This window comes from Triturus cristatus, chromosome 7, assembly GCF_964204655.1.
Source record: "Triturus cristatus chromosome 7, aTriCri1.1, whole genome shotgun sequence".
Classification (NCBI taxonomy): Eukaryota; Metazoa; Chordata; class Amphibia; order Caudata; family Salamandridae; genus Triturus; species Triturus cristatus.
Window position 1 is genome coordinate 1,665,641,883 of NC_140590.1, and position 14,688 is coordinate 1,665,656,570.

At 43.4% G+C, this 14,688-nt stretch overlaps 1 protein-coding gene across 3 annotated transcripts in view; it reads right to left on the reverse strand.

The window, feature by feature from the left end:
- The window catches only part of SS18L1 (SS18L1 subunit of BAF chromatin remodeling complex), a 114,428-nt gene that overhangs the window by 39,484 nt on the left and 60,256 nt on the right, over positions 1–14,688 (reverse strand). For all 3 annotated transcript variants that reach the window (XM_085619776.1, XM_085619775.1, XM_085619777.1), the window contains exons 3-7: positions 13,331–13,415; positions 9,901–10,045; positions 5,880–6,077; positions 889–1,053; positions 363–464 (exon numbers count right to left, since the gene is read on the reverse strand). In XM_085619776.1, the coding sequence (XP_085475902.1) occupies positions 363–464; positions 889–1,053; positions 5,880–6,077; positions 9,901–10,045; positions 13,331–13,415 (695 nt within the window). The remainder of the gene's footprint in view (positions 1–362; positions 465–888; positions 1,054–5,879; positions 6,078–9,900; positions 10,046–13,330; positions 13,416–14,688) is intronic.

A 14,688-nucleotide genomic window follows, 5' to 3' on the forward strand; every position in this document is an offset into this window, starting at 1 on the left:
GTACTGAGGCTAACTGTCAGAAATCTTTTTGACATGCTAGGGCTTTCAAAAGGTCACAGTGGTTAGACAGGGTTAGTAGCCTAGCAGACTTTAGACTGGCATGCCATCAACGCTAACCCTGCTCCATCAGACTTGTAGGTGAGTTTGACTGACTGTTCCAGAGCTCTCTCGACCTGCATTTTTAGATGATGTCCTAACTTTTCTGATGCTACTCCACTTCAGTTACTCTTTTGTCTGGAGAGGATTTATCCTGTGTAACACTCATGCCCCATTTTTACAACAGTAAAACATAGACAGTTGTATAGGAAACTGCAGTGCTGCTAACAACACTATAATGAAAGAGTGCATAGAGGAGAGATTACCATCAGGGTAGTACTGCTGGTTCATGGTTTCAGAGGAGCCCTGCCCATGTCCATACTGCTCACTGTAGTACTCCTCCTGCCCCATGTACTGCTGTGAGGATCCTTAGAAGAGAAAAGAGAACGGCAGAGTAATGAGTTCTGAGAAGATACAGATTTGGCCTCACCTTTGCAAGAGTCAGGCTCTTAACGCTGGAGAATCTGCTCTGTAGAATGGAAGAGGGGCGACAACTTATACTCTAAGAGTGTAGTCTTCACAGAGCGAAGTGCTCCGGTCCGTCTCTTGCTGCAGATAACGCATGGACTTCTTCCGTCTTGTGCTGAAGGGAGGGTTGCTATGAGCAGTGTTGCTCTATCAAGTAGGGTAGTCTCATGCTGCAAGGGATTGTTAAGGGCCCACAAGTCCATGCTTGCAATATTAGGGAATGGGGAGTACATTATTCTGCCTTTATTATGCACCTGAGTGGGGGGGGGGGCTTCACCAGGTTATGTGTGTGCTGTTTCTTGAAGAACAACAATGAGCCCATACCTTGCTGTGCTGGTCTGTAAGGGCCCACCGGTCGCTGGCCCATCATGCTGTTGCCTTGGGCACCCTGGCTCATCATGGCGATTGCAGGCTGACCCTGGTAATGCTGGCTCCCCCCTTGTGCTGCACTGTAGTGTGAGGCAGACGAGGGCTGGTGCATCATGGAAACTAAGTGGAGATAAATAACAGGTTTGAAATAGAGGACATCTTGCAGATCCAGGCTTGAACGAATATGCATAGACCCCTTGCATTAAACCAGATGCATGGGCATTGACACACGTACGTAGAATCATGTACACACTGCTGCACAGACAGATGTACATGCACAGATCCCAGTACACGCTTCACATGCAAAGACTGACAAGGACATAAACAAATGTTGCCTTTCAACACCCACCCACACAAACCTCTGGCCACACGTTTCAAGTACAGACCACCCCATTCGCCCCAAAGGCAAAACAAATGCCGACTTACATGCAAAAAACATACACACTAAGAGGCAGAGACAAACATATATTGTCCCAAGCTTGCAAGTAAGGAGTGACACACAGATATGTGAATACATATTAACAAGAAACAAACCACCACAGGTGAACAAATACTATTCAGTATAAATCCAATGATTCGAAATCACAGATCTTTGTATATACCAATGCATACAGCACTTTGAGCACAAGAGCCTGGATTGTCAACCTACTGAATACCAAAATCAAGTTGGTTTTTTAGAAGGAATAAAAATATGCAATTTTTTCCCACGAAATTTCATTGTATGTTAGATATCTTCATACATAATAACTGCTGGCGTCATGAAAATCTAACAGAATTTTACAGTTTAGTGGTTTGTTAATCTCAGCTTCCGGGTACACAAAAGCCTTTCACTCATGACAGAAATATTTATATGCAATAAACAACAAAAGAGTGAAGCCAGGATGTCAAGGGCTATAAACAGGGATCACTCATGTTTTTATAAAGGGTCCTCACTCACCAACCTAGTTGGTGACATGCTTCATCATAGGACCCCCACCACAGAGGCCGAATGCCTCTCCGGTGTGCTGCAACGCCTGATTACAGCGGAGCAGGATTTTTGAGTGTTGAGTGCAAGTGATGGTGCAGTAAGTGGTGTTAAAATAGTCTTTACTACTCCTAAAAAAATGTTAATGGTAGGGTAGTAAGATTAGATTAAAAAGTGTGTGGTGGACGTTGTGACTGAATAAATTGATCAGCCATATCCAAAATTAAAACATTAGGTTGATATGTTTCAGCCTATGTGTGCCAGTTGCGAGGCTTTCCTCAGGACCAGAGACCATGGCGGTATGCACTTGCTAAGGTGCACCCTAACCTATGGCCACGTAATGAACCGGATTACTCACGGTTCGAAAAAATCACGCCTTCAGCACTTCTGAATGCGTAAGTAAATGTTTCAAAATGAAGTGGTATTACAGCATGGGTCCTGGCAACGGACAGTGACAAAAGTCACTTGTGCTTCAAAGTCAGCCGCCCGCGTTGCCTAGGTCGTGCCCGTCTACAGGACCCCTGTCGACCTAATGTTTTAATTTTGGATATGGCTGATCAATTTATTCAGTCACAACGTCTACAACACACTTTTTAATCTAGTCTTACTACCCTACCATTAAATTGTTTTTAGGAGTAGTAAAGACTATTTTAACACCACTTACTGCACCATCACTTACACTCAACACTCAAAAATCCTGCTCCGCTGTAATCAGGCGTTGAAGCACACCGGAGAGGCATTCGGCCTCTCTGGTGGGGGTCCTATGATGAAGCATGTCACCAACTAGGTTGGTGAGTGAGGACCCTTTATAAAAACATGAGTGATCCCTGTTTATAGCCCTTAACATCCTGGCTTCACTCTTTTGTTCTTTAATGCATATTCCTGGGGAATAAGAGTGGAGACAAAGAAGTTCCCTCTCTCTCTCTCTTTGTTTAGATACAAATATTTATATATCAACACATGCATACAACAAATATATCTGTACATTTAATAAAACAGAGCAGGAGGAAGACGTGCAGTGTGGAAGGGGTCGGAGTCAGGCGTGTCACAGGTAAGTGTTTTTATTTTTTATTTTTACCCACCACCCATTTGCCCGCCCACCACTTCCCATAGATGCCAGTCGCCACTGTCTACAAAAAACAAACCTTTTCCATCATAGGTTAAATCAACACAGCACTGTGTCAAGAAAGAATATTCCACAAAGAACATATAGAAGACTGATCACTGACTGTGATGTGGGGAGAATGTATTTACTGAAAGTCAATAAAAAGGAAGAAATGAAATAGAAAACACACTAACAGCAAAAATAGTTTAAAAGGAGAGACTGTTTCCACTCCTCTAAGCCTTCCTTCCGTCTGCGCGGACTTCTCTCACATGGAGGGATTGGGAAAATATCTTTACCAACTAACACCAGGATAAAAAGCTGCATGCAATTTATCTAGTATATAAAGGCGCCGCCTCCAAACCTATCTTTCCCTCCAACAGTGTTGACACTTCATAAATTAGTGTTTTCTCAGCTTTCTGATACCGTGCCGCTGTGGGGCTAGCCAGCTCTATCCCTCCTGATGTGTTCATTCACTGTCAACCCTCCTGTGGGGATATTCCATTGAAACACCCAACTACGGTTTTACTCTACTGTCAATCAAACTAATGCCTTAGCATAGTGCAAATCCCACTATGGTGTAGCTATACTGCACATCCTGCTGTGGTGCAAGACTCTTGTAAGCCCTGTGGTGTGTTGTTATATTGTAAACCTTACTGTGGAGTTAGTACCCTGTACGTTTTGCTATTGTGGTAATGCATTGTAAAGCCTGCTGTGGAAGATACCTTGGTGTAAACTTACTATGGTGGCAGTACATTTTAAAACCTGTTATTGTTTTACTATATTGTAATCCTAGTATGATATTAGTATATTGTAATCCTTAAAGTGGTGTAAGAGCATTGTCCACCCTGCTATGGTGTTAGTATATTGTAAACCCTGCTGTGGCGATTGCATACTGTAAAAACTGATGTGGTGTTTCTTTATTATCGTAAAACCCAGCTGTGGTGTTTGTACACAGTAAGCACTCGTGCTCTAGTACGCTGTAAACCCGGATGTTGTGCTATTCAATTGGAAACCCTGCTGTAAGTGTTAGTTTATTGTAAATCCTCCTGTGGTGCTATTATACTGTAAACTCTGCTATGGTGTTAGTGTACTGTAAACTCTGCTATGGTGTTAGCGTACTGTAAACTCTGCTATGGTGTTAGTGTAAAGTCTGATTCGATTAAACTGTAAAAGCCTGTCATGGGTGTCTGCATATTGTAAACACTCCTCTGATGTTAGTATAATGTAAAACCTACTGTGTGGTTTGTATACAGTTAGCCCTGCTGTGGTTTTTCCACTGTAAGCCCTGTGGTGGTGTCAGTGTACTGGCAACCGCACTGTAGTGTTAGTGCATTGTAAATCATGTTTGGGTTTAGTGCACTTTAAACCCTGTTGGTGTGCTAGAAAATAGTAACAACTTCTGTGCTTTTAGGTAAACTCTCAGTTGCCCTGGTGGTAGGTAGGCTGTTGTAAATCCTGCTGTGGGTTTAGTATAGTTTAAACCCTGCTATTCTCTTAGTACATTGTACCCAAGCTAAAAGGTATTTCGAAAAGGTCAAGAGCTGCTGGCCGCATACCCTACAATGGACCAAAACAAAGTAACAAAACCTATGATAGGCCTCTCATGGAACAGAATAATATTCTTGCATGCGTATTCCCTCTCTGGAATCTATTTTGTAAGCGCAGCTTGTTTTAAAAATACATTTTTTTTCAGTAGGAGTTAAATAATAAAAATAAAAAAACTTTACTAATATGCAAAGCAGTCACCAAAGCATTTGACCCTATTCCCTTATAGCCCGCTGCCGAGGGCTATACCGGTTGTTAATGGCTCTGAACTCAAGTTATAGGCCCGAGCCACAGGCAAGGGTCTATAACAAGGGTGAGGGCCTTTAACAACAGGTAGGGCCTAAGCGTAAGGGCTAGAAGGCTATTAGAACATTTCACCCACGGAAGGTAGAATTTTCTAAATTAAAAAGGAAGAAACATGAAGAAAAACATAGGAAGACTGGAGATCCGGGCTTATACCAGCCATTACAAGCCCAGAGCATTGTCTTCAACTGAGCTCTCAGCTTCGCAATGTTCTAATAAAGCCTTAAAGCCCACCGTAGCAGGCTTTCCGGCCATTGAAGGCCCGCTCCAGCGTTAAAGACCCGAACCGAAGGCAAGGGCCTTTAACGAGGGAGCGGGTCTTTAATTGCCTGTAGAGCCTGCTACGGAGGGCACTAAGGCTATTAGAACATTCTGCCCCTTGAGGGCAGAATGTTCTAATTTGTAAAACAAAAGCTTTATGGAGTCAGAGGGGGTTGAAATCCCTTCGGGCTCCAGCAACAGGTGTGAACAAACATTGGAATGTTGATGCGCAGGGCTTCTACCAGCCATTAGAAGCCCGGAGCCCTTCATTGTCTTCAATGGAGTCCTCAACATTCCAATGTTTTAATATATAACCTATCACGTTGTGTCTCAGCAATCATGTTTTTCCAGACATCAAAAACGATCATAAATGCATCCAACTTGTGCTTACTACACCACACACAGAGTTTGACAGCAGTGGAGTCCAGGCATCACTGCATGTACCTTAGAAACGCACCATGAAATATGTCCTGCCTCATCTGCTACTCTGATCTCCATCTGTGAACCATACGAGGATTTGTTGGATACGATTGAGCCTACATATACCCGATGTCTTACTGCAGCAGAAGCTGAGGAGCTCCAACTCTGAGTGAAAACGCAGTAACAAACTGTAACCCATCCATCCTGTGAGCCCGTATAGAGGCTTAACAGATACATACCTCTTTACATAAAGCAAATTCTAGGCCCATTGCTCATGTTACCACCACCCTGCCCAAACACCGTCTTCTTTCCTTCCGGGCTGTAGATCTACGGTGGATGATCATGTACCTGGATTGGACGGCATGTTCATATTGGTCCTCGACACGTAGTTGCTGATGGTGCCGCTGCCCTGCATGGAGAGGTTCTGTGAGCTGGGCACTGCATGGCTGTACCCAGGGCCTGACCCATGGCTTCCGGCTGTCATAGTCATGGATGTTGTGGGCATAGTGCTCTGGCCAGACTGCTGCATCGAGACATGGTTAGGGCCTAGAAAAAATAAGAGTTCTTACTGTAGTCACAGAATCAGTGCAAAGGGCACAAAACGTGGAAGCTTCTTGCAATGAACAGCCCTAGAGCACTGCGAGGTGAGTACTACGCCATCACCCTGCCGCTGATCACTAACCCCTTCAGCATGGCAGTGGCCCCAAGCTCCTTGTATCACATATGATAGTGACTACTAGAGCCTTCGATCACTTATGGATAGAGAATAACACTCCCCCCACATCCTTGTCAACTTTCCGTAATATGCAATGAGGTCCACGCGCTGATATAGGTTTAGGTAAATTTAATTAAAGTTAGTGACATGTAACAGCAACCAAACGAGGCGTGTGTTGACACAAGAACAGTTCCAGCCCTTGTGAGCTCTTTCAGCTGACTGGTGGAATCCCCTGCACAGCAAAATTCTATGTTACCTCTTACTCACAGTCAACATCAGCAGATACGAGGCACTAAGCATACAAGTCTAGATATTAATACTGTCATAACACATGGGATGTTTCTTCTACAGTTCTACCCTCTTATTTCTGGGTTCCCACTCAGGGTTGCCTGTTCCAGGCTTTTCTGAAATGGTCTAACTATAGCAAAAGGCCATGTTGACTGAATCCCATATTTTACGTGTGGCTTGACACGATTGGGCAACAGAATCTCTAAAGAAGTACAGGGTTTGGTCTCATAAGTGCCCTTTGCTCTCAAACACTTGGTGTTCCCTACTTAAAACTTGATGAATGGATTCGACCAAAACAGTATGTGTTACAGGATGAAGGACAACTGTGCGATCTGGTATTTTACCCTTAAAGGGTTTTCTTGTTTAAGGACAATAAGGTGAAGTTCACAAAGCAGGATAAGGGCTGATTGGTAAAATGCATAGCTACCTCACTGGCAGAACGGATGCTCCAGACCACACTTGGTGGCAAAGTTTCTGTACTCAAATCCTGACTCTTCTTGAGATGAAATTCAACATTTTCTGCTGGATCAATGTACCATTACTTTGCATGCAGCCAGGCAATATAGGAGGGAGCTTGTACCTATACATGCATGGAATGAGTAGTGCACATATAGAACTGAGTAGTGTTCCCCAATCAAGAGATGCCAGGATGAGGCAAGTTAGCAGCTGCAAATGTTTGATTTCACAACCAACTTAGATGAAAGGTGGCGTGTTGCAGTATAAACTACCTGAGCTGAAGAAACAAAAGCAGCAAGACCGCAAAAAAGATAAAAATAAACCCAAGAACCTGCTTTAGACATTTATAAGCATGTGAGACTCATGTTTCCAATGCACTCCATTTGCTGGTAAAAAGGGACCTAGCAAAAGTGAGGCTATACCCAAGGAAGAGATGTGTACTATGCATGATGCATGAATTGAGGGTTTGCGTAATTCGCATAATTGGCAAAACGCAAATCTGTCTCTAAGCACAGTATTTCACTGCTTAATGAATCCTCAAGTCAATTTTTGATGCAAGGACAAATTTTGCAAAAAAACACAGTTTCCCCAAACAGCCTGGTTTTCTGTTTGATTTTGTGTTGTCTCCCCACTCCTGCGCTAAAACTTTCAACGACCATCAGCAAAAGTACGCAACATGGGATAATTTCATGTACAGAGATTTATCATGTTAGCTCAGATATCGAACGGTCTCATTCGTAAACTATATATTACATACAATCTTTATTTGATAGGGAATTCAAATCATTCAAATGTTACAGTTGCTAAAAAACTTATTACAGTTAATATAAAAGTACAGTACAGTAGTTTTTAAAACTGGACAATACATCACAAAGTGATAGGGCTCTGATGGCTGCATTGGTTAGTCAATGGGTATTATCATATGCTCCTTACGATCATGAATGTTAAAATGGAAGCCGTCTTAGCATCGGTTGATACATCGCAGAAGTGCAAGTACTCGAGGAGTTGCATTGCTTGGTCAGTTCATTAATGGATGCGGCAGCGAGCTCCCGACACATGACTACTGCCACATTGGCATTCTGGCTGCCATCTTGCTGTTTAGGTGTCAGTTCAGCAACTGTATACATACATTTGGCAAATCTAGCTGTTAATCTACAGTAGGTTCACTGAAACCAATGCCCAATTGCTTCCTGGCAAGTTTGTGTGTTCATTTCATGGAAACTTGGTTTACTTAATCTTCTTTCAGAGGTAAAGGGCTGAACAAACACAAAGAATATGTGCCAGTGATTCTTTGCAATAGGTGCAAAGGCGGCAAGATTATCAGCTCTGGGGTCGTAAGGGAGGGCTTGCTCGCGGGCTGATTTAAAAAAATAAGAATTTAAAAAAACGTACCTTGCCGCCACCGCCGCGTCCCGCGTCTTCTCTCCTGCATGCCTGTGTCCGACTCCAGGTCAGAACAGGAAGCAGGAAGCCAGGCTCCCACCCTATAGCCAATCACAATGGTCCAATGGAGAGTTGTGATTGGTCAGGGCTGTAGGGGTGGGCATGTTCTCCATGCAGACTGTAATGCAACCTGCATAGAGAACATGGGAGAGCGCATGACTGTTTTGGGCGGCCCGAGAGGGCCGACCAAACAGTCACTGAGCACAGGAGTGTCTACCACTCCAACCCCTGCAGCTCCGCCCCATCACGCACTACCGCAGCAGGAGGAAAAAATAAAATGATAATAACATTGCGTTATTTTCATTTTAATTTTTCCTTTCTTTGCTGCTCCTGGCAGTGGGGCAATGCTCCTCCGCCTTAACAGAGGAGCGCCACTGCTCAAACAGTATCAAACGAAGCCTTACAAATTTAAATCTGAATCCGTAAGACATAGGTATCATTAAATATTGTTGCAGCATCAGTTCTGCCATAGCAAGTGGTTGGTGGTGTTTTGCCTGCAGAACTTTGAAGTCAGCTTCTATTGACTTTCCTCTAACAATTTTGCTTAAGAGGGATCTGAAGCTTCCATAGGTAATGTTGAGATTGCAGGCTGGAATCATCTCCAAATCACTGAGTTTTGCCTCAATGGCAACTACAAAGGGGTATTTGTAATCAGAGAGCTAAGGGAGGCTTGACTTGCATGGAAGGTGTGCGTGAGGAGCTGGTCAGATGAATGTTTGAAAGAAGTTGAGGAAAGATATGGCAGAAAGCATAACCACTCTGCCCTAGCTAAGAAAATGAATCGGGTTCGGCTGAAGGCGATTCACAGGTACAGGTACTGCAGATTTTGTTGCTTTGTCCTACGTTGGTGAAATTCGGGAGAAAAACTGTGAATTACGCATTATTTCCGATTCCAACTTACTGGGTGGGTAAGGTAATTCTACTAAGGCTTAATTTGGGTGCTGTGTATCCATTGTGTCGAAGTGTGGTAGAGAATTGCTATCACGGTTGCTACCGGGTGCAAGACAAACAATGCCTGTATTCTGCAAAACATTGCAATGCCAGATTTAAACAATTAGTTGGTCACAGAATAGAACATTTTGAACAGTAATAACGTGTTTTGTGCAATACAGGATAGGAGTAATCTATTGGTTAGCTATGACAGCCATTTCTGCAATAAATCATTGAGAAAAATAAAGTAAAATCATGCTCAAATCGCCTTATGGCAGTGGGGCTGCAGGACATCAAATAAGTATCAAGACACCACTTGGGTTTTAATAATTTTCTTTTTTCCTCCTTATTTTCTAAAGTACCTCACACCAAATTCAGAGACCTATGATGTGAACTTGAACAGTATCACAGAATGTTATAAATAGGCCCACCTTTTGTGGGAGTTAACTTGGAAGGTAAAAAGACAAACTGCTCTCTGTGACCAGACGACATGAAAGCTGGGAAGTTCCAAAGAGAAGGGATGTCCCGAGTACTCACCATTGGAGATCTGGCCCTGGATGAGGGCGGAGGGGGGCAGGCCTGTCCCAATGGCGTCACTCAGCGTGCTCTGTGCATTGAGGGACTGGTTCGAAGAGCTAGGGTTCATCGCCCCAGGTCCAAGATTCATATTTTGTGTTGGCGGCTACAAAGAGAGATAGAAGACAAAACATATTGGGATATGTAACCCACCATTGAGTTTTCTCTTCTCTTCCATTCCCCTCTTATGTAAAAAAAAACAATAATGGCCATTTATTGCAATGGATCCCACATTAAGCTCAGGGTCCCAGTGTCAGTGATTTGCTGGTCAGTAACAATAAAGGAAGGACAGATATTTCTTAACAGTAAATCTCCTTACTGCCCAGCAGTGCAGCCATAACGCTCCTTACGTTCTCTGACTCAACATTAGTTGTGCGCTAAATATTCTTGAGGTTGTATACAAGGCATTTTTTTGTGGGATTGCTGGCAGGGCACAGCACTTCTAGAACTGCCATTAGCTGCTCTTGTGTGGATTGGAGAGTTTGGGGATGGAAAAGCATGGAGTCAGCAGATGAAGCTTTCCATCTGTCCCTGTGCGGCATCAAAACAAGTTGGTTACTCACGTCACCATTTCACACATTCAAGGAAAACTTTCTACAACTTCATACCTGGGTTCTGTCTACTCTAAAACAAGTGGAAGGTGAGATGTATTTCCTAAGTTCCTGACTACATGCACAAAGACCCAGGTTCCAATCACCAAAAATCATAAGATTCCCTTTGTGGCTGACATTTAAATATGTGTACTACTACTGAGTAGTAGAAAACCTTTTGTGATGTTAAAAATAAAACAACCGTTTTATGTGTAGTTTAGGCCTGGCTTTGTTACCTGTTAAAACTTTCCACTCTCTCATCACATCTCAGTTTCTGTAATTTTGTCTAGACTGGCCTGTAAGCTGTTTTTACACATACAGCCTTAAGTTTGGGATATTTATGCAATTACATGTTCTCTGTAAAGCGCCTTGCCACACCTTGGAACACGGTCAGCACTGTTATCATTGAAATCAGAGGTTCTTAACCTGTTCTCTGAGGACCCATGGGGGTGCTGGGTGCCTATTCAGGGGATCCACAACTGTTTTAGAAAATGTAATAATATAACCAGATTATTAAAGTGTATGTAAATAAAGATGCACAATTGAAAATTGTACAACGTTAAGTAATTGTGTAGGAATTTGCACATAATATAGTATGGCAGACTGTTGGCTTCAATTGAATTTAGAAAAGCCCCAGCCTTCCCATTAAAATAAAAAAAACATTTTATATATTTGTTTATCAATTAAATAAAATATTTCATTTTTACTTGATGAATGCTTATTTCTGTGTATTGTTTTGAGGTTCAAATCATCCAAATTCCTTAAGCTGGGATTCCCAGATTACGGTAATGACTCAGTGGGGTATACGGATTCCAGTAATGACTCAGTGGGGTCTACGGATTCCGGTAATGACTCAGTGGTGGCCCTCAGATTGCAGTAATGATTCAGTGAGGGTCCCTGGATTCCAGTAATAGTTAAGTGGGGATCCACAGAACTCAAAAAGTTTAAGAACCACTGATTTAAATAAATAAAATTAATGGCAGCAAGTGTGTCTCACTCCACTGCTCGTCTTCAGCAAACAAACTATTTTTTTTTACCATAACAACCATCTGACTAAACGTACAGATACTTAGTCTGAGGAAGGAAGTAGGATGAAAATGTGGGAGAGTCTGCAAGAGACGACATTTCACTCCTGAAAGAGGGGGAGATGGATTCTAGGGTGATCATTTTTGGACTAGAAGAGAAACACAAGGATGATCAACCTCAAATGTCTAAGCTTGACCCTGCCCCAAGCCTCTAGGCTCAGCTGTAGATGAGTAGGTGAACAGCCTAGCCAGGCCATGGGACTGAACACTGATACCCAGTAGGGTCTAGGCCTGCTAGTCTGCATCTGAAGTGTTATGGAGGTGCAAAGGTGTTTTACAGCAGAAATCCATACACAACATAGGACTCTCCTTGGCAAGAGAAGTGAAGAGAAAGTCTGGAAGCTTGCAGCACTTCATGTAAAAGTGGTGATTAGCAATGAAAGGTTATGTTCAAGAGTCTCCAACTTCCTAAGAGCTACAAAAATTCTAGTAAAAGGGGTAATGGTGTATCTAGGAATCACAACAGAGAAGCTGAAGGCCAGTGAATCTGGTGGTGGTTTTTTTTCTCTTCGTTTATTTGGGAGTTTTATACAGCGCTAACTCGACTCAAAGGTATCAGAGTGCTTTACATGAGCACAAATTGTGTTACAGACAGACACATTCATTTTGTTAGGCACTGGGAGATTAAGTGATTTGCGCAGAATCGGAGGATGTTGAGCGTCCCTGCTGAGACTCAAACCTGGTTCCCCAGCTTAGAGGTCGACCGGTCTAGCCGTTAGGCCAAATCCTCTTTTGCAGCAGGGCACTAAAACCTAGATAAATCAGAAGTAAATCTCAATTTATAGTAACCCTTTTCGACAGCTCATGGCTAAAAATGGGTTGCACAATTTACGTATTGCACCTGTCGTTATCTCATGAATTCCCCCATTATTTGCAGCAACATTGAATGCTTAGTGTGACTAAGCACCTAAAAGCAAATTAATTCCAGCGTGCTAGCACTATAGAAACACTTAAATAAACCGATTGAAACTCGGGGAGGATCTGAGGACACATAGCATGCTAAGACACTGTGCAGCTCATTCCAGTACCTGTGCAATCTCAGGTGCTGACTACCTAATCATAAATATTATTACAGTGGGTTATAGTATTTACCGGGTGTGCCATTTTCCAAGCAGTTTTTTCCTTTCATGTTGTGGGGGCATTTGTCAAGTAATGTGAAGGAGAACATTTCAAATGTGCACTAATTGCAAATCTAAGAATCCAGGTTTGTGTTTGAATCAAGATTTCAACAAGAGGTGGCCTAAGGGCCTGTGTGGATTATTTAAAGTGTTTGGAGTACAGATGCAACCAGCAAAATAATCCTCCATGCAGTGCCTCTGAAAGGGGTTCAGGTGCCACTAGTCAGCAGTACCCACCCTACTATCCCCAAATCTTGATTTACAAGCATGTCCTCTCTCTTAGTAGTCCCCACTTGACCTCATGATTAGCCCTATCCAACTGCAGCCTGTGATTCCCAGGATAAGGAGCATTCGCCCAGGACCCTTGTCCTCCTCAGGTGCAAACCCATCTTCTCCCAAGCACTGTCATCCCATGGGTGAAACATTCAACCTCATTGACCCCTGTCCTCACTCAAATTAGATGTTTCCTTATTTCCGGTCCACTGCCTCCCCACCTGCACCGGAGTAACCCTTTCCCCTCCCTGTCACTTGCCTTCCCACAGGTGAGAACCCGTCCTGCACAAGGTCTCTCTAATCCTGGATGAGGCTCAGTACTCACCGCAGGAAGCAGACTTTGCATGTTCTGGTTGGAATCTGCGATGGTGGCCAAATAGACAAGGTTCCGATGCAGAAGTTGTTGGTATCTGTGGGGGAAGGAGGATTAAGTACAGAATTTTTGGGGGCGACCAGGCCAAGAGGAAAACATGTCCATTTATAATCACTGCTGTGTTGGCATGGAACTGAACTACTTTCGCAATTCATCATTTTACATCTGTATTTGAAGGTGACATTGAGATGAAGATTAACAGGCTGAAACCTTCCCTAGCATGTGATGAGCCCTGGATGAACACAGCTACCCGTAAAACAGTGCAGATCACAGCTCTTCTGTTAAATGATATCCACTCCTGGTTCAGAATTGTGTTACACTATCTACCACAAACAGGTTTTTTTTGCTAACAGTGGCTCTCCATGCTAAATTCACTATCAATCCACATGACTGTGTTCATAAACACGTAGGCTGTGAGGTATTTTCATGGAGTGCTGGAGCAGTCCGTGGTTATCCTATTTGGATAATGTCATTTACCAGTGTATGAGTTGGGACGTGCCACTTTTAGTGTAGCGAGGACAAGCTGTTAAGCCTTACTCCAAAGATGGAGTGGGTTAGAAACTAAGGGCCTGATTACGATAGAGGCTGTGGAACCGCTGTCAGGATCCACAGCTCTCTGACGCAAGACTGCCTCCTCCGCCTGGATCAGAGATTGCAACGTGGCAGCAGTCGGAGCTGCGTCCTCGAATGGCGGCAGTGTTGAGGCAGGCACCGCCATCAAGATTACAATATCTCTTTCTGACAGCCTTTTCATGGTGGGAACACAGCCATAAAAAGGTTGTCGGAAAGGTATTTGTGGCCACAAACAGGGCCCCTGGAGACCTAGAGAAAGTGTCCCTATGGGCACATGTAGTGCCTCCACTGACCTCCGTGCACCATGTGCCATGCACAACATGGTGCATGGCACACAGTGAATGTACATGCAGGGGGTGCAGCATGGCACAGGCATGTGCTGCGGCCTTTTTACTTTGCCGTAGAATGTCCCCGCCATGGTCCGGAGCATGTTCCAATCGCCAGCACAACGGTCAAATCCAAAAGGACTTTACTAACAGATAAAATACACCAGTTAAAACTAAAATATATCTAGAAGGTCCCTGCCAGGGCTGAACACGACCCAAAACATTATTATAACTCCTTTCCGCTAGGTTTCTGTTCACATTAATTACTTGGCGGCATGAAGCTATGCCTATGGATTGCCTCAAACAACCTCAGAGATTCTCCTAACAAAAATATAGTAAACACCTAACTAAAAAAATAGTAAACACTCTTTCAACATTTCCCATGATGTGCAACAAAAGTTAAGAACTCCT